The following is an 18,228-nucleotide window of genomic DNA, read 5'->3' on the forward strand; positions in this document are numbered from 1 at the left end:
GGCGGGGCGGGGGGGCGCAGCTGTCCCCAGGGGCAACCTCGCCTGCCTCCTCTGTCTCTCACCAGCTCCTCTCTAACGTCCCCTCTGCAGAGAGGTTCTCCTGACCCTCCTAACAGCCTGCGTCCCGAACGGGATCCCCATCCCAGGGCCCTCCCACCAGAGCTGTCTGGCTCGGCGTTTGGCGTCTGCTCCAGGAAAGCGGGGACCTTGTTGTCTTCGTGCCTGCGTCCCCAGCCCTTAGAACGGTGCCTGCGCATAGTTGGGCTTCAACAAGTACCTATATAAGTGACTCATTAATCTATGCAATACTATGTGAGTATTGTGTAACTGAAGAGTTAATTGACTCATTAATCTACACAATACAAGATCGCTGTTCTGGCTTTTTTGTCGTTCCTGTTCTACACGACTGAGCTGAAGAACGGACCACCAGAGTCAGGAGGCGACCGGTCACATCACCAGGTACCCGGAGCCAGGTTTTCGACCCCGTCCATCCGGCCTCCAGAGCAGGCCAGGGTCTCTAGGGGGAGATGGGAACGCTCGCCTTCCCCGCAGAGGAGGAACAACTCCGAACCCGCACACCAGCCCAGGCACGCGCCTCTCACCCCAGGAGGGCCCTAACCCCGGTCACGAACCAACGGCTGCCACAAAGCCGGCCGCGAGAGGCAAGGCGCACAATGGGAGAGGACACAGCTGGTTTTCCCGCAGCCGCCAGGCTCACCGGTGACGGCGACGCAGGAGTCGATGGCGGGGCTGCGGCAGGCGCGGACGATCACCACGTAGTTGGTCTTGGCAAGCTTGCCCTCGATGAGCAGCCGGAACATCTCCGAGAGGCCCTCGGCCAGCGAGTAGGTGCACTCGATGACGTGTACGCTGTCGTTGCATGAGCTGGCGGCCAGGCCGGCCAGCCAGGGCAGCTGCGCCGAGGTCACCGGGGCCACGGCGCTGGGCACGGGCGGGCAGGGCTGCGGCGGCGCCTGCTGGTACTGCCGGATCTCCGTCAGGTGCGACTCACGCCACGAGCGCAGGAAGATCTGCTCCAGGTCCTCCATCAGGGGCACCTGGTCGGCTGCTGGCAACGACAGGATGGCGGGAGAGGCTTCAGTGTCCGCCCACAAGCACAGAGTGCGGCTCCGGGGCAACACGTGCAGGCGAGCCTGAGAGATAGCTGTGGGCATCGTTCGGGGTCCATCGTCTTATGGATACTGGGCTGCAAGCACCGGGTGGGCACGCGAGCAGCCACCACTCCCCAGCCTCACCGAGCCACAATGCTTTCCACCCATTTCTCAGTATGGTTTTCAGCGACAGGTTTTAAATCGCTGTAAGGACTGAAGCCTCCAACTTCAGGGCTTGTCTCCTTTCCCCTACGGTCATGTGGAACCAGGGGTCACACTGTCTGCAGTCTACACAGCCAGTGCTGTCGCTGGGCACATCAGGTCCCTACAAGGAAGACACCGCCACTTACTCAGCAGGGGCTCCACTGTTGATCTTCCTAGTGCTTCTAAATAACCACTGAGATAAATAACCTCCTCGACACATGTCTTTATGGATAGAACCTACTTTCTAAATTCTCAGAACTGGGCTTCTGGAGCTAACTAATACATGTGATCAGGCTGTTTTCAGGGGTCCAACTGCACCAACCTGCCACGACACTAAGGGCAGACGAGGACCCTGCTTTTACTGCACCCTTAGTGCCACGGATACCATCGCTTATGTTAATTTCACTAGAAAATATTACTCGATTTGTTCATTTGTGCCTCTCTGATGCCTAGGGACACTGAATACTTCTAGCCTTTCTTTCCTACAGACATTTTCTGGTGTATTTGTCCAAATTTTAGAGTTGGGTGAGCTGGAGGGTAGAGCAGCCTGCCGGAGCTCAGAAGTCACACTCTCTCCCGGCTCCACCCAGGCCCAGCTCCGGCCAAGCGCTAGCTGTCCGAGGACACCGGCTCCTGACCGGAAAGATGGGGATCACACCACCCCCTCCACTGGCTGGGCCACGATTTTATGAGGTTAGCTGTTAGCCCTCCCATCTTTAAAACCTTCCCCTGAGCCCACACCCTCTTCTGGAATCACCGTCACGAAGCAAAGGTCTTGGGAGAGTGTCTACCCTCACCCGCCTATTTCTTCAGCTCCTGTCCCCAGGCCATGCAGCAGGCGGCTTCCGTCCCCACATTCCTCGGACTCACCACGGACGCTGCCGATCGCTTCCATACACCCAGACCCAATGGCTAACCGCGAGCCCTCACTCTGCTCTCAGCCTGACTCAGGGGACAAGTCCCTCTTGAAATGCTTTTATTGGACTCTGCGTCTGTTGACTGTTCCTTCAACATGTGCTGGGTGAGCACCAACGTTACCCTTCAGGTGCTCCCCGACACGCAGCCATGAATGAAGTTGACATTCCTGATCTCACAGCCCTGACACCCTCCCCAGGGGACATGCGCCTGAAGTAATTCCTGGGAATGCTGGTGTTCCAAACGCAAGATAAAGAGGAGCCAGAACCCCAGGGGCCAGGGGAGGGGCGCTGTCTTAGATACAGTGATGAGAAGGCCTCTCTAGATGACATGGGAACCAAAACCCAGAGGCCACAAAGCAGTAGCCGTGCAAACGTCCTGGGCAGGAGCGTTTCTCGGGGAAGGAACAGCAGGCACGGGGGGACTGGGGTGCCCCAGGGCACAGCAGGGCTGGAGCAAAGCAAGCAGCTGCAGGAGGCAGGCCAGTCACGTGGCCCCTGGAACGGAGGTGGGTTGAGCGTGTGCTAGGAAGCCGTGGTAGGCTCCAGCAGGGAACCGATATGAGCAGACTCACAACTGTAACAGATGTGCAGAGCGGGGCAAGAGCAGTGCCCTGGCGAGGAAGGCACGGTGGGGAGGCTGGGCAAGGGTGGGTCGGGGACAATCCAGGGCTTACCAGTGCATGGGATGTGGGTCGTGAGAAAGAGCAAGACACACGCCCGTTTTCCCAGATTTCTCCCTATTTCAGGCAACATTCTCCAAGTTCTGCCCAAGCGTGTGCCTCCCTGGCTGCTCCATCCACTCGTCCTCCAGCTCTCTGACTGCTGGGGTGCCCGGGGGGTCATGCACCAGGGCCTTTCTCCCTGGGACTCTTGTCCAATCTCCCAGCTTCGGTACAGCTCATCACTGGGCCCCAATGTTCCCCAATCTGGCACCAGCAGCTGCACCTTCTCCCTGGGGCTCAAGCCCGGTCCGGCCACATCCTGGAATCAGCCCCTTGGAGGCCTCATGGGCCTTTCAAACTCGAAACAGCCAAGACAGGACTTGCACCCACCCTCTGGCTCCAGCATCCACCTGGGGGCTCAGGGCAGAAGCCGGGCTGCCCGCCCCCTCCCCTCCCTCAGACAGCCAGCCTACCGCCCTTACCCCTTCAGAATAAACCCAGCCTCTCCCTCCCGTGACCCTCCGTGGTCAGAGCCACCTCCCACTTCAACTGGGACAACACGGCCCCTGCACAAGCCAGGCCCACACAGCAGCCACTGCCGGCTCCTGGAAGCAAAGGTCAGATCATATCCACGCGTTGCCTCAAACCATTCCAGAGCTGCTGCAGACCGAACTGTGCGTTCCTCCTCCCAGTTCGTCTGTGGATACCACAACCCTCACTGTGATGTCTTTGGAGGCAAAGCCTTTAAAGAGGGATTAATGTTAAGTGAGGTCACCGGTGAGGCCCTGGTCCAGCCGCTCTGGTGCCGGCACGAACAGACACAGCAGAGTCCTCTGTCCCTCTCCCCAAACGCCTGCGCTCAGGAAAGGCCCCATGAGCACAGACAGGGGCTGTCTGCCAGCCAGGAAGGGAGGCCTCCCCAGAACCCAGCTGGCATCCTGGATGTTGGGCTTCCAGCCTCCAGAGCCCTGAGACAGAAACGTCTGTGGTCTAAGCCCCCGGGGCTGGCTCTGCCGTGGAGCGGGAAGTGGCTGAAGCTGACCAGTCGGAGCTGCTGCTCAGCCATGTCTGAAGTGCAAAGTCCTGGCTGCACCCGGAGGCCCCGCCCCTCCGCGGGCACCCCCTCCCCCACTGGGCTGTAACCAGCAGGCCTGGCCCGCAGCCCTCCGGCGTCTCCCTTCCTTGCCTCCCCCACCTCCTCACAGGGCAGCTTCTCCCCACTCGAGCATCATCTCAGAGGCCTTCCTCCGTGAGGCTGAATCACCGTGCCCCAACCCGCCCTGCCCCAGGGCCCCCTCTCCCCGATCACGCCTCCTCTCCCGGGTCTCTGTCCTGGTCCCTCTGTGCTTCTGGAATGGCAGCCGCAGGGTTTTTGGATCATCTCCAGTGGTTCTGACCCACTTCGAGCCACGCCCAGGCCGTCCAGCGGTGACCTGACTGCGGCGTCCTCACGTTTCCCGGGCTGCCATCCCACCGGCCCCGGGGCTTCACAGGGGCTCCGAGGGCCAGGGTAGGATCGAGGCTCCCGCACGTCCCCCCTCGCGGGGTGTTCTACCGGCGACTCCCAGGCCGCGGCGGGACACTCACCCAGCTGCACGAGGTAGTAGACGGTGAGCAGCAGCTGCATCTCCTCGGAGATGGGCTGGATGGCGGAGGCGCCGCACTGCTCGTAGGCCCGCGAGATGGACTGCGAGTTCTGGTAGCACGTGTACAGGAGGGGGCTCACGATGACGTCGTTCAGGTTCCCACAGAGGTAGGGGAAGTTCCCGTGGCCTGCGGAACAGGAAACCGCACCCGCTTGGCGGCCGCCTGCAGGCACAGTGTGTGCCCCCCCACCCCGGTGCGGGGTCTCCCAATCCGGGGGTGGGGCGCCAGTGTGCAGGCGGGAGCCACTGGGGTAACTCTCGTGCCCCTTTCCGGGGAGACCTCGGACGTCTGGCCCTTGCTGACTGCCCTGGCAGCTCTGATCCCGGACCGGTGCTGTGGCAGGTGGTCAGTGCCTCGTCTCCCCCGCAAGTGAGCTACAGCCCGGGAACGCGCCCCGAGTGGAAGCGTCGCCTCAGCTGCCCCGCAGCTCCGACCACAGGATGCCCCGTGGAAGCACCACCTTCTGGCTCTCTCCCGCCAGCCTGCACTGTCCCCAACCGCCCCCCCCCCCACCAACATGGGATGCTGATTCACGTTCTCCCAGGGCTCTCCAGCAAGCTGGAGAACAAGCTGGGTTAGGAAAATAAACCACGGTACAAACGAGGCTCCAGGTCCTAACGGAACTTGACCAACACTTTAGCACACGTTGTAGATTCACTCCAGTGACAACCCCCAGAGGCAGAAGAGCCTGGCTATGCTGGACTCTCCTCGGCACCATGCATCAGCTGGGGCACCCTGTGCAGGAAGTCCGACATTCCTAAGCCTCAGTCTTCACATCTGTACAATGCCAGGGGCGGGGGGGGGGGGGGAACACATGCAGTCCCCATGGGGCTGCTGAGATGATCGGCTGTGCTAAATGCCTGTGTGGCGTCCTGCACTCAGATGGTCCTCACTTATGCACCAAACATGCACTTAATGAACGCCTGCTGTATGCCATGTGCAGGCATCACGCTTGGCTCCAGGGAGAACCTGATGAGTGAGACGGTTCACGCCCTCAAGGAACTGCTTCTCAAACCTGTGATGCGGGAGGATTCCCTGAAAGGCAGCCTCAGACAGACTGCTGGGCCCTACTGCACAGCGTCCGGCTGAGGAATAGGGCCTGTGATGCTGGGATGTTCCTGGGAGTTCACGCCTCTAAGAGATCCTGGAGGGGGCTGGTCCTCTGGCTAGGGAGCACAGCTGGGGTACCACTGCTTACCAACATTGATTCAAACTGCGTGGAGTGTATAAGAAGGTAAGGCAGCCTCGCGGAGAAGGCACAGAAGTGGTCGGGACCTGCACTGTGGGGGCGGGAGGGGACAGCCAGGGAAGCAAGTACCTTAGGAAGAGCCCACGGCTGGAGCAGAGCAGCCTCACGGGGAAGTGCCATGAACTTGAGGAACAAGGACGGCCTCCATCTGAGGTCGCTAGCCACAGGCAGGTCTGTGGGACCCTCACCCCAACTTTCCTGGGGCTTCCGGCTCGGGGGAGGAGCAGGTGCAGGTCCAACCCATATCCGCGTGCTCTGCCTTTCCATCACTGCGCTTTCGGGGCCTGCCGCGGTCCCGCGATAGCCATGTGCAGGACACAGGTAACGTGGCCACATGCTGACCTCTGCCTTGTCAGCTAATAGGCCCAATGGGATATCGGCTCTGTCCCATGCCTTGTTCAAAACCCAGACCTGCACCCTTCTTCCTAAATATCCCGTTCACTTTCGGTTTTTTAGGAAAAAGGAGTGCTTCTCTCAGTTCTTAACTGCCAGGAAGGCCTCTCTCCTGCTCCCCTACCCCCTCGCTCCTCTATTCCTACGAACACGATACCGAATGCAGCATTAATTTCATGAAGGATCTGAAGGCACGTGTGTATCTGTGCACGCATGTGCACACGTGTGTGTGCGCGTGTTGTTACAGGTCAGCGTGCGGGACCAGCGAAAACCATCCTCAGACAAGTCCCGCCCGAGCTTCCCATTTCAAGACCTCCTGCGTCAACTGAAGAGGGACCTCGTCAGTTGACCGAGCACCTCCCCCACGTGGCATACATCAGCCCATGGTCACAAAACAGATCGAATCTTGTTGTCTTTTATGCTTTCACGTGGCGCCCGTCACCATCCTTGCCTAAAGTCAGATTCCAGAGCCAAAATATACCAGGAGCCCAGGGTGACACGAGGACCACCTGCCCCATCAGGGGTCCTCAAAGCAGGGGGCCGATGGCTCGGGCTGTCCGAGCACTGGGCTTTGCACTGGGCCTGTTCCCAGGGCAGCTGCTCAGTGAGGCTGAACGAATGCACACGTGCATAAATGAACACAAGGACACGGCAGAACCACTTCGTTTCACCCGGGCTCCTTGTGGAAAATCGTGACCCGCTCCAGACCCGCCGGTGACCCGCTGGAGAACTCGGCATCTGAACAGGGGCTACAGCAGTGACGGTCGGCTTCGTTCCTTCACCGGCCTGGACGGGGCCTCCGAGGCCTCTCGGGGGACACCCATGCGTCAGCCCATGGCCTGCTCCGTGCGGACTCCCCCAGCCCCCCGCCCCCACTCCCGTCCCACTGTTGTACTTGCCTTTAAATATCACCGGCTTGGCCTTGCATATTTGCAGCAAGTTGTCAGGAACGGACACCGGTTCCCCAGAGGCCACAGCAGGAAACGTGACCGAAGCTGGTCCCACCAAGCCAACCTGGGGCACGCAGGACATGCCTGCGCTCTCTGGAAACACACCGAGGGTGTTAGGAAGACACACGGAACGGAGCCTCCCTCTCCAGCAGACCTGATGTCAGGCCGGCCTGCACACCTGCTACAGCTGACGCGAACCCCCACCTACAGGAATACCCCCGTCCTGGAATCACAGATCCCTGAGGTCAAAGTACCTTTAAGGTCACTTCACCCAACCTTCCCCCCCAAGCAACACAGCCACGTGACAGGAAAGCCCCTTTTAAATTTCTTTAGGGTCCAGGAGCTAAGTCACTGCTGTGCAAGGACCTTGGGCTCCGCTGTGCAGCTCCTCCATAGGAGACCCCTCAGTGATACCGAAGTCTGCCCCCGGGCCATCCTCCCCAGTGCACACACCCTCACACAGTGCACACGTGCGCGAGCGCACCGCAGGCGCCGAGTCCTACTGTAGGCGAGGCTGCTGTCACTTACCGTACTTAGCTCTGTTCCCGCCACCCTGGGAGTAGCCAGCGTCTGCAGCGGAGGGGGATTCCGGAGACCACCCTTTGTGGCGCTTTTTGGGGGGCCCGGCGTTTGACAGGATACCTGGACAACATGCAGAGTATAGATGAGGCTGCCATAAAGGACGAGCTTTAAAACATCCCCGATTTGGAGAACACGTGTCAGTTTTAAACCTCAGAGCTTCATGACGGTTCCCCACTGTCTACTGAAGCATGTGATGGGCATGAAGAAACGTCCTGTCCCTTTCAGTGAACATCTCATTCTAGACCAGCCCAGGACGGAGAGGCTTATCTCTGAGCCTCGGAACCCCAGTCTTTAACACGGGATCATGAACCAAGCGCGGTGGTTTGAGAAAGACTAAGGAGCATGCGCATAAAGCAGAGTCTGGCCCGCTGACTGGCAGCCCCCAAGATCCCATCTCCTTCCAGCTCCTCTTCTGACGCCACCGTCACAGCCTTACCGCTGGGGGGCAGCACTGCTCCACCTGCTCCCACCAGAGCCTTGGCCACCCAGGCCGACCGGAGGGCCGACCAGAGAAGTCCCGGGGAACGGCAGCCGGTACCCGCCGCTGTGCTGGTTTTCTAGACAACAGCAGCATGTGCGTGACTCGGGGTATGTTCCTGGGTTATTCAAAACATCAGGAACCGGTTACCCTGCTTTTTTGAGCAATCCAACACAAAATTTCCCCTACGTTGAGAGCTATGCATTCAACCATGCACGTTAAAGTCACCCGGGACACCCTTAAAACTCTTTAGTGCCTGGATGTGAGCTCATCCCAAGTAAACCAAACCCAGCCCCGGGCAGAGCCCGGGCATCGTGAGGCCCCGAGCTCCGGGTGACTAAGTCACAAGCAGGACTGAGAACCATAGTTTAGAGCAACATTTCTGTACATTTGGTCTGAGAAGGAGCTGGACAGACGCAGCAGAGGCTTGTTACAACAGCCCGCTCCTGGGCCTGCCTTGACCTCTAGAACCGGATCTCTGGAAACAAGAGATTTATTCCCAGGCACGCTGGCTACGCCTAAGGGCACTGCGATTCTAGAGCCACTTAAATGTCATAAAGTTATTCTCAGGTCCTCCCTCGACTGACCAAAAATGAATAAAGTGAATAAAAAGGTAAAATACAAGGTACTTTGTTCACACAGAGCTTTCAAGCAGATGGGCTCCTTCAACCCCCACGCCCCCAGCAGCGTGGGAGGCAGACAGGATAATGGCTGCTCCGTGTAGGCCACTGCTTCTACTGCCGGGACATCTGTCCTCGGGTGCCAACAGAGGCGCTCCTACAGATACAAAGACACCCGCGCCCCGAAAAACCACATTAAACTACCAAAGAGGGGTTCGGCCTCAACACTGAGGACGGAAGGTCTACAAATATTTTCCCCTTTGGGACGCAAGCTCTAGCCAACCCTAGTGTGATGTCCCAAAGTGATGTCACCGGGAGCTGTCCCTGTGCTCCCAGCGTGGACCATTTCCCGCAGTGGCTCCTGATACTGGGGGAAGGGGTCACTACTTGGCACTCTGGGTGAGCAAGTCTTCATTACGCAGTCCACTCACTGCCGGACACAGAGCACCCCCACCCCCAGTGGGGGACCTCCAAGGAAGGATCCTGGGCGCCTGCTAACAGCCCCCAGCAGGGGGCAGTACCTCCCCACTGAGAACCACAGAGCGACAGCCGTCAAGCCCACATCCAACACTTCTCACAGTTTCAGAAACAGTTTCTTAAAACTGATTTCCTCTCTCCCCTGAGGGAGCCAGAAGGCCCAGGCAGGCCCTCCCACATTTCGGCTGGGCTGTTAAAGCAACTCCATTCTGTCAGCATCCACGAAAGCTGGGCACCTGGGGCCCCAAGATGGGGAGGACACCGGCAATGCCCTTGGGAATGTCACTGCTTACAGGACACGGGTGGCCACAGAAGGGAGAGAGAGCCCTGGGGCGTGCCAGGGAGGGAGGGAGCCGTCCTGTAGGAGGGGTCACCTGAGCTATGCCCTGAAAGGTGCGTTAGCGGTGGGGTAGGGAGATACTTCCAGATCCTGATGTGTGGCCGGGTGTGGGGACAGGCATGGGGGCACTGAACCATCCCACACTGGAGTGCAGAAGCCACAGGGAATAATGGGATTGTACGGGTTGGCTGGGGGCAGGTTCCAGAAGGGCTCGAGCATTACTGGGGACCTGGGGGCTTTCTCCTTCCCACACGGCCCATTCTCCAGGGTAAAGGCTGGCTGTGCACCGCAGGCAGGACAGGCGTCACAGGTCAGGCCTGCTGTCGCCGTCCCAGAAGCCCGGTCCTTGGCCACCCTAAATTCAGCCCCTCGCTGAGAAGAACCAGTCAGAGGAAGAAAAGTGGGGGCCTGCCTGAGACTCCTCCTGCCAGAGGAGGGACAAGAGCTTGACCTCAGATTCCACGCTGGTTAGGACAGGGGAGTCTCAGGTCCAATTCAGAAAACACAATGGTCCTTCAACTAAGAGGGAGACTCCCGCCAGGGAAGTCCTCCACTGGCTGGGTACCGGAAGCAGAGAAGCCTGGGCAAGGCTGGGCTGCCTCTCTGGGCCTCACGTGCCTCCTCTACCAGAGTGTGGGGCTGGACAGTTGTTATAGGCTCTTCCAGTGAACAGTCTTGGATCCCAAAATCCACTTAGCTATGTGCATGGAGGAAGAGAGAAGAAAGCCTGGCTCCCTAAACAGCTCCCACAAGCACGGAGGGGCAAACACAGAGCCCAGGGTCAGACTCCATGTCCCGGACTGCTTAACCCGTTTGTTCACTTCCTCGCCCTCTTCCATGCTTCCTCCCTTACCATCTCTCATGCTTCCCAAACTGTAAGCTGTAGCTGAGCTGTCACCTCCTCCAGGAAGCCCTCCTTGAGAAGACCAGCTCAGGGATGATGATGATGTGGGTGGCCTAATGGTGTCCACCTGTGAGCTGCCAGATGTGCCCTGAATTTCCACACAGCCCCTCAGCTGACCCTCTCGGCTGCCCTGAGAGCAGAATTCTCATCTCCAGATGAGGCACTTTGGTCAGAAGGCTTGTCCAAGATGCCCCAACTAATACGAGCCGCAGTTGAGTTTCGAATTCACAGTTATCTGAATTGGGAGCCCACGTTCCTCCCCTGCCACCATGCTGCCCAGAACTCTACAGCCCTCCTGATGTGTGAGCCCACAGGAGATGAGCCACCCGCTGCTTCCTGGCAGATGCCCATCACTCAAGTCGGTGGCCAGAGCTGCAGGTTCCCCCAAGTACCGGGGCCTGGGCACAGCCCCCCAGACTCTGGAGGCACCTGCTGGCCGGTCCCAACTCCCCGTCCATGCCACACCAACTCCAGGAGGTGCGGGGGCCCCAGCATGGTCGCCCCATGACTCCCCCAACAGCCCAGCCCAGAGGAAAGCAAGACACCACCAACCCCCGCCCCAGCAGGACCAGCAACACTACCAAGCGCAGAGGGCCGCGGCATGGCTGACAGGTCATTCTTCACCAGCTGCTGGTGCTTCGGGGAGTCCTTGCCATTGAGAACAGCTGGACCCACAGCGGCCGCTAGCGAGGGGTGCTCGGAGGCTGGTCCTGGCAGCGGAGAGAGAGAAGAGGGAGCACACACTCAGATCACAGGATGCCCTGTGAGCTCAGGTGGCAGGAAATTACTCTTCTTCCATTTTTATAAAGTTATAAACGAGCTTCTGGCCGACAAGTGACTCTGCCCACTGAGAACACACAAACACAGATGCACACATACTCCTGTCCCAGGGAGCACGGCCTGCGTGAAAGGAGAACCAGGCAGACCTGGGGGCCAGTGGGAACCCTGAATCCCAGAGGAGCACACAAGGCTCTTCCGCCACCCTCCCCTTCCCCGCCCGGCTCAGGCTTGTAGCAGACACGCTTGGGAATCCCATCAGGCTTGCGGTTGCCCACTCCGGGCTGCTCGCGGGGCCTGGGGCCAATCCTGGAGGACACTGGGGGTACTGGTCTCGTGAGCCCCACCACAACACCTACGTGCCTGCATCAGCCAGAATGGTCTGGAAGGCCCTCCAGAGTCGAGGGCAGCCCAGACCATTTCCAGTGGGTGCGGCGGCATGAGGAGGGGTCCAGAGCATGGTTCTGAAGCCAGCTCAGCCTCGACTTCCCGGGTGGTGCCCCGGAGAAACTCAAGCCCACATGCAGAGTGCTGTTAGGACTCAAGGAGGTGCCCGTGGGACTGCGGGCCACGAGCTGGTTTCACCTGCCCCTCCCAGGAACCCCAGCCCAGCACGGATGTGGTGTCATTCTAGAGCGAGCTCTAAGCTGCAAACTGGGGGTGCAGAGGGACCCCCATGCCCCACACCACCAACAAGGAGATCACGTTTTGCTGCCAACAGGAAGGAAGACAGGACATCTTTCTAAATTAAAAACACAGCACGCTGTGCCGGAAACTACTACAAATTCACGATGAAACACAAAATCGCTGCAGACAGCGCAGGCAAAGCCTTCTAGTTATCTTGAAAAATGTGTGGCTGCCTCATGGAGCTGCCATGCCAGGGACATGCAGGGGACATGCCGGGGACATGCCAGCCCGTGGATGCAGCATGGCTGGCATTTCGCCACCACTCACCTGCCTGCTGGGCTCCCATCGGGATGCTCGGTGTCGCTCCAGGAACGGGTTCGCTGGAGAAGGCCGCCAGGGGCCCGGAGCTCTCCCCGGGCAGGAAGAGGGAACTGGAGCAAGTATTGGCTGAGGTCTGCCGGCTTCTGAACTCTAAGGGAGCAAGAAGCACGCATCAAAACCAATTCTGCACCAATTCTGGAATGCTCTCCTAGACAAGAGAGCTAGACACCTAGATAACCAAAATGGTGCCAACGCCTTCCTGGCTTTGCTTCAGGGTAGCTGGAGGGAGGTGGGCTTGCCAGGGGAATCCGTCTGGGGGACAGCTCTGACGACCAGGAGTGGGAGGCATCATGAGCATTTGAGAAAAACAGAGGACACAGATGAGTCACCCAATCGCTGCCCTTCGAGTCCAAGGAAAGAAGAGACAGAGGGAGAGGAAGCGCCAACATCCTTCCCCACCCTCTATCCTAAAAGTCACCCTCTGTCAGAAAGATGGACCCCCAGCTGCACGGCCAGCCGGGGAGGTGCGTGGTCATAGCAAGTGATCACAGACTCTTATGGGTCCCACAGTGGAAGAACCACTGGCCCCCAGGACCTAGAAAATGACTGACACAAGAAATACCTATGGAGTGATGTGAGAAGAGGAGGGGGCAGGGGAGGAATGCCCAGAGCCAGCCCCTCCTGAAGCCCGCCTTCTCTTCACAGCAGCTGGCTGGGGGAGGCCAGACGACCAGAAGGGAGCGGACGCAGACAATGAGGGACAAAAGATTCTTGCTGAGACCCCTCCTGGGACATGTCCCTCCAGACCTGGGTGAGTGGGGGCATCTCAGGGACCACTTATGGCTGAAAACCCATCCCCCCACTTCCCTCCATAGATGACTTAGCCACGGGTGATACGGGGAGATAGGAAGGGGGGGGAAGCCCAGGAATGTCCTCAAGGACAGGACTCTGAGGCTGGACTTTCTATTCTGCTCACAGAGTTCGGGGCAGAAAAAGTGGGGCATTATTCAAGCCCTTATTCCCCTAACTCAGGGTCCCTCAGCCTTAGCACCACTGGTATTTTGGACTGGATAATTCTTTGCAGGAGGGTGGGGTGGCTGTTTTACGGAGTCTCTGGTCTACACCGGCTGGATGACAGCACTCTCCAGTCACGGGGATCATAAAGGTCTCCAAGCACTGCCAAATGTCCCATGGTGGACAAAATCAGCCCCGGTTGAGAACCTCTACCCCAAACACCAGCTACAAGCACAGGCACGGCACAGTGTGGCCCTCTGTCAGCTTTTCAATGTCCTGCACAATTCGGCAGGTACCAGATACACCCCTAAGTCACGGCAGCGCAGCGACGGCACGGGGCTGGCCCCCGGCCCGCAGTCCTGCCTCCCGGAGACTGTGGAGCCTGCTCTCCTCTAAGCCCTGCTGCCTGGCCCCAGGGCCACTCGGAGGACCCCCACTCGCCCACCCAACCCCGCCCGAAGTCCAAGGGCTCACCTGAGCCTTTCCAGCAAATGAGAGGTCCTTTGGTGAGAGCCCCCTGTGCGTTGCGGACCAGGTAATACTTCAAGTGTTTCTGCTTCTTGGGCTGAGTGGTCAGCTTAAGATTTATGTGGTTAGAGAATTCCGTGAAGTAACAGAAGCCTTTCTTCCCACAGCCAACACAGTTCCCAGAGAAACCTGCGGGAGGAAGCGACCACGAAAGTCTCTAGCTTACCTTCAACACCCTCTTCAAATAATACAGACTTTAGGGAAACTCTATGCACATTCTGTACCACCAACCAGAAGATTCCACAGGGCAAAGGCCCCTGGTACCTTATGCTGGGCCAGGGGTCAGGATGACCTTGACTCAAACAGAAAGGGGACCAAAAAGACTCAGTCACGAACATACCACACCACCCCCCTCCCCGCACCTCCCAGCAAACTCTGAAGACTGAACTGGCCCCAGGGGCAAGTGTTCACGCCTGTGACACAGAGCAAACTTTACACGAACTATCGTGTTCGACTGTCTATACCGACCAAGTGCTTGTAACAGACTGTACGTCCCCATCTCCAATCACAGAATCGCAAAGTCCTCAGACCACCGACACTAGGATGCACGGAGGGACCTCCCGAGAGCCCCAGCTTCCATCCCGCTCCCAGGAGTTGTTGAAAAGAAAGGAAAGCATCATGGTGCTTGGCCAGAAGAGCAGTGAGGAAATGCTGGGAGCTCGGCAGCCAGGGGAGCAGAGACCGTCTGTGAGAGTGTGGCTGTCACCGTGTCAGCGTCCCGCTGCTGAGGCCCGAATGGGCCTTCCTGGGAAGGGGCAGAGGTTCCCACCAGCTGTGAGGCTCCAGAAAGGCTGCCCCATGACAAAACGACCCCCTATGAGCAGGTACAATCCAGAGAGTATGCGTGGGAAGACTTCTACAAACCATCAAGTCCAACCAAACCACACTCACAACCACTGGTTCGCAGAGGAGGAAGGGGCCGCTCTGCCTTTTCTGCCCGACAGCCGCTCGCCTCTACCCCCAGCATCTCAAGAAAGCCTTCCTTCAGACCTCGCCTCGCCCACTGGTGCGTCGGCTTCCCACGGTACGAGGTCCTTTGGGAGCAAAGCCCCTGAAGCGGAGATTGACTAATTTTGTCACAGTCTGTGGCTTCAAGCTTACAAAGGCCACTGTGACTTAGCCCAGGAGAGCCACACGGCCACGTATGTAAGCCTGGCTTGTTTAAACACGGCCTTCCTGAGACTCTGCCAAAATAACATGTTCCTGATGGTTCAACGCATGTCCACAGAGAAACGAGACACTTATGTTATAGAAACTTACTGTGGACAGAAAGGGAACAAACGTGCCCAGAGAACCAGGGACGTTCTGGCCATCTGCTGTCCCCCAGACAGATCACTCGGCTCTATTGACATAACAACTGGTTGATCGGGACAGCAGAACCTTCTTTGGGGAAGGCTGAGAACAAGAAAGGTTACGTACGAGTCCCAGCCGGATGCAGACAGTGTGTGGCCCCATTCTGGCCTGAGAACAGAGTGTCGACCACAAACATGACATTCAAGGCCACCCCGAATCCTACCCAACCCCCTCCTCCAGCTTCCGCTCCTGTTCCCCACTCTGCTATGCCGAATCCCCAACGGGACCTCCGCCCACTCCCACCAGGCTCAGGCTCCTTCCTACGGAAGCCCCACCTGCCTGTGTCCCGCTGTCACTCAATGCCCATCTCAAATGTCCACCTCTTCAGACCTGTCCTTGATCCAAAGGGTTGAAGCTTACTGTTCTCAACCCTCGACTGCCCTTTATTCTGCTGAGAGGATCATGGTAACCTCTTCTTCCGTTTTTATTGAAATTTGCATCTTTTTTTCCCCATTAACTCTCCCCATGCTCCAAAGGACGGGCATCGTGGTGTGAGTGCACGTAGGTGTGGGCTGTGTGTGTCCGTGTAAGTTCCTGTGCACAGACTAGGGCCCGGCACGTGGCAGACAGTCAGTAAACAGCAGGCGGGAAGCCGGGAGAAGCCAGGGAACTATCCCCATGAACGCTTTGGGATTTCTGCATATACTTTGAGATAATAATCTGACTTTTATTTATGGCTTTGTCTCCAACCTGGCTCACCCGCCATCAAAGAATAAGGCCCCAAAAAACCTTCCAAGCTCTCGGGAAGGGACTCTGGCCCCAAGTGTTGAAAACATGGGTGGACAAGAACCACTGCCAGGCCGCGTGATGCTAAGAGCCAAGGCCAAGGCCAACCGTGCCAAGGCCAACACTGCCGTCCAGAAGCAGCTACATGGATGTCAGGTCCTGGTCCCATGAGCAACATGGGCTGCGGGACCACGGCTCCCTTTCAGAAGCAGGACTGGGAAGCAAAGACCATCAGGAATGTCTCCCTGTGGTTCAGAAGGGGAAACCCCAGGTCTTCTGAGTCCAGCACATATTGAGGGAGCCGGCAGGCAAGCTGCTCTCCTGCTTTGGCCAGGAGAAGAGGCTGCCCTTCAGAGAGGTGATCTGGGACCACAGAAGGGGGCGACCAAGGACACCCCAGGACAGCTTCCCAGCCAGTCCCAGGAGACCAGGGAAATGGATGAAATCACCCCAACTGAACACATGAGGGAATTCTAACATTTCAGGAAATTGTCTGCAAGGCAATAAAAATGTTCACAAGGATGCATAAAATGAGCCATTCTCTTTGGAAATCTGCCTCAGGACTGGGGCATTGATAATAATCTCTTGCAAAGACAGAAAGCCCGGGATGCAGCCCGAGTGCTCCAACTCCGCGGCACAAACGCCCAGAGTTGAGAGACACGGTTCCTCCAATGCCTACGGCGCAGGGTCCCCTGCATAAAACCGAGTCTCCCAAGAGCACACACGGCAGCACGACCGCTGGTCCTACGGGCCCCTGTCTAGCCGTGTCCGTCTGCCCAGACGGCCCTGCTGCATGTGCGCACAGAGCCAGGCTCTGCCGCCGGTGGGCAGCCCCCTGGCAAGGCAGGGCTCAACAGGGCCGTGCAGCCGAGGTCAGACCTGGAGAGGGGCTCCGCGCTCTATTTAAGGACGGAGCCATCCCAGGCAGGCACGTGCCACACTGGGGAGCCAGGGGGCCGCGCCCCTGTTCCCTGAAAATGAACGGCGACTCGGGACAAAACCAGCATCGTCTCTGGCTTCCTTCAGCAAACGAAGGGAAAACACCCGGCATCGAACACTGTGTCCGGCTGTGAACACAAGCCGTGAAGACCAATCCAAAGCCCCACGTGGATGGTGGATGGAGAAGAAAAAGGGGCCGAGTAAAACAGATGTTCACTGCGGCGTGGTGGGCGGTTTCCTCCTCTTCCGCTTCGCGCTTCACTTCTGTGGTTCCTGCCACGATCCTGCTTGTGGAGGTAAATACCGCCTCACGACCATGAGGAAAAAACACGTCCGTGGACCCCAGCCTTGATATTTTGGCCAAATTCCAACTGAAGGACAGAAGGGATCTCCCTGAAAGGGGAACCTCCTACACTGTTGGTGGGAATACAGGCTGGTGCAGCCACTCTGGAAAACAGCATGGAGGTTCCTCAAAATGTTGAAAATAGAACTGCCCTATGACCCAGCAATTGCACTACTGGGTATTTACCCTAAAGATACAAACGTAGTGATCCGAAGGGGCACGTGCACCCAAATGTTTATAGCAGCAATGTCCACAATAGCTAAACTATGGAAAGAACCTAGATGTCCATCAACAGATGAGTGGATAAAGAAGATGTGGTATATATACACAATGGAATACTATGCAGCCATCAGAAGAAATGAAATCTTGCCATTTGCGACAACATGGATGGAACTAGAGCGTATCATGCTTAGCGAAATAAGTCAATCAGAGAAAGACAACTATCATATGATCTCCCTGATATGAGGAAGTGGTGATGCAACATGGGGGTTAAGGGGGTAGGAGAAGAATCAATGAAACAAGGTGGGATTGGGAGGGAGACAAACCATAAGTGACTCTTAATCTCACAAAACAAACTGAGGGTTGCTGGGGGGAGGGGGGTTGGGAGAATGGGGTGGGTTTATGGACATTGGGGAGGGTATGTGCTTTGGTGAGTGCTGTGAAGTGTGTAAACCTGGCGATTCACAGACCTGTACCCCTGGGGATAAAAATATATGTTTATAAAAAATAAAAAATTTAAAAAAAAAAGAAGGGATCTCCCTTCTACTTGTGTCTCTGAACATGGGCCTCTAGGCGCACCTCCCTTTGCTTCCTCCTGGGTGTGCCTCAGAAGAGGGACCCAGACCAGAGCGCCCACCAGGCAGTGGGCGAGAGGCACGCGGTCCTACAGGCCCACACCCGAGAGGCGGGAAAAGCCTTAAGATCTGAGTCAGGGTTCAGACGAGACAGAAACGAGATGGGGGTGATGGGCGTGGAAAGATGAAACAAACAGTGATGGTACATGAGCAGGCTGGGAACATACCCAACAAGACCCGGGGATTATCTAGAATCCTACAGGAAGGCTCA

The 18,228-nt window shown here is 57.7% G+C and overlaps 1 protein-coding gene across 4 annotated transcripts in view; it reads right to left on the reverse strand.

The window, feature by feature from the left end:
* Positions 1 to 18,228, reverse strand: part of GREB1 (growth regulating estrogen receptor binding 1) — a 140,809-nt gene that overhangs the window by 43,322 nt on the left and 79,259 nt on the right. For all 4 annotated transcript variants that reach the window (XM_059132619.1, XM_059132621.1, XM_059132618.1 and 1 more), the window contains exons 5-11: positions 13,749 to 13,931; positions 12,267 to 12,410; positions 11,117 to 11,245; positions 7,663 to 7,776; positions 7,084 to 7,227; positions 4,483 to 4,668; positions 719 to 1,069 (exon numbers count right to left, since the gene is read on the reverse strand). In XM_059132619.1, coding sequence (XP_058988602.1) covers positions 719 to 1,069; positions 4,483 to 4,668; positions 7,084 to 7,227; positions 7,663 to 7,776; positions 11,117 to 11,245; positions 12,267 to 12,410; positions 13,749 to 13,931 — 1,251 coding nt within the window. The remainder of the gene's footprint in view (positions 1 to 718; positions 1,070 to 4,482; positions 4,669 to 7,083; positions 7,228 to 7,662; positions 7,777 to 11,116; positions 11,246 to 12,266; positions 12,411 to 13,748; positions 13,932 to 18,228) is intronic.

This window comes from Mustela lutreola, chromosome 9, assembly GCF_030435805.1.
Source record: "Mustela lutreola isolate mMusLut2 chromosome 9, mMusLut2.pri, whole genome shotgun sequence".
Classification (NCBI taxonomy): Eukaryota; Metazoa; Chordata; class Mammalia; order Carnivora; family Mustelidae; genus Mustela; species Mustela lutreola.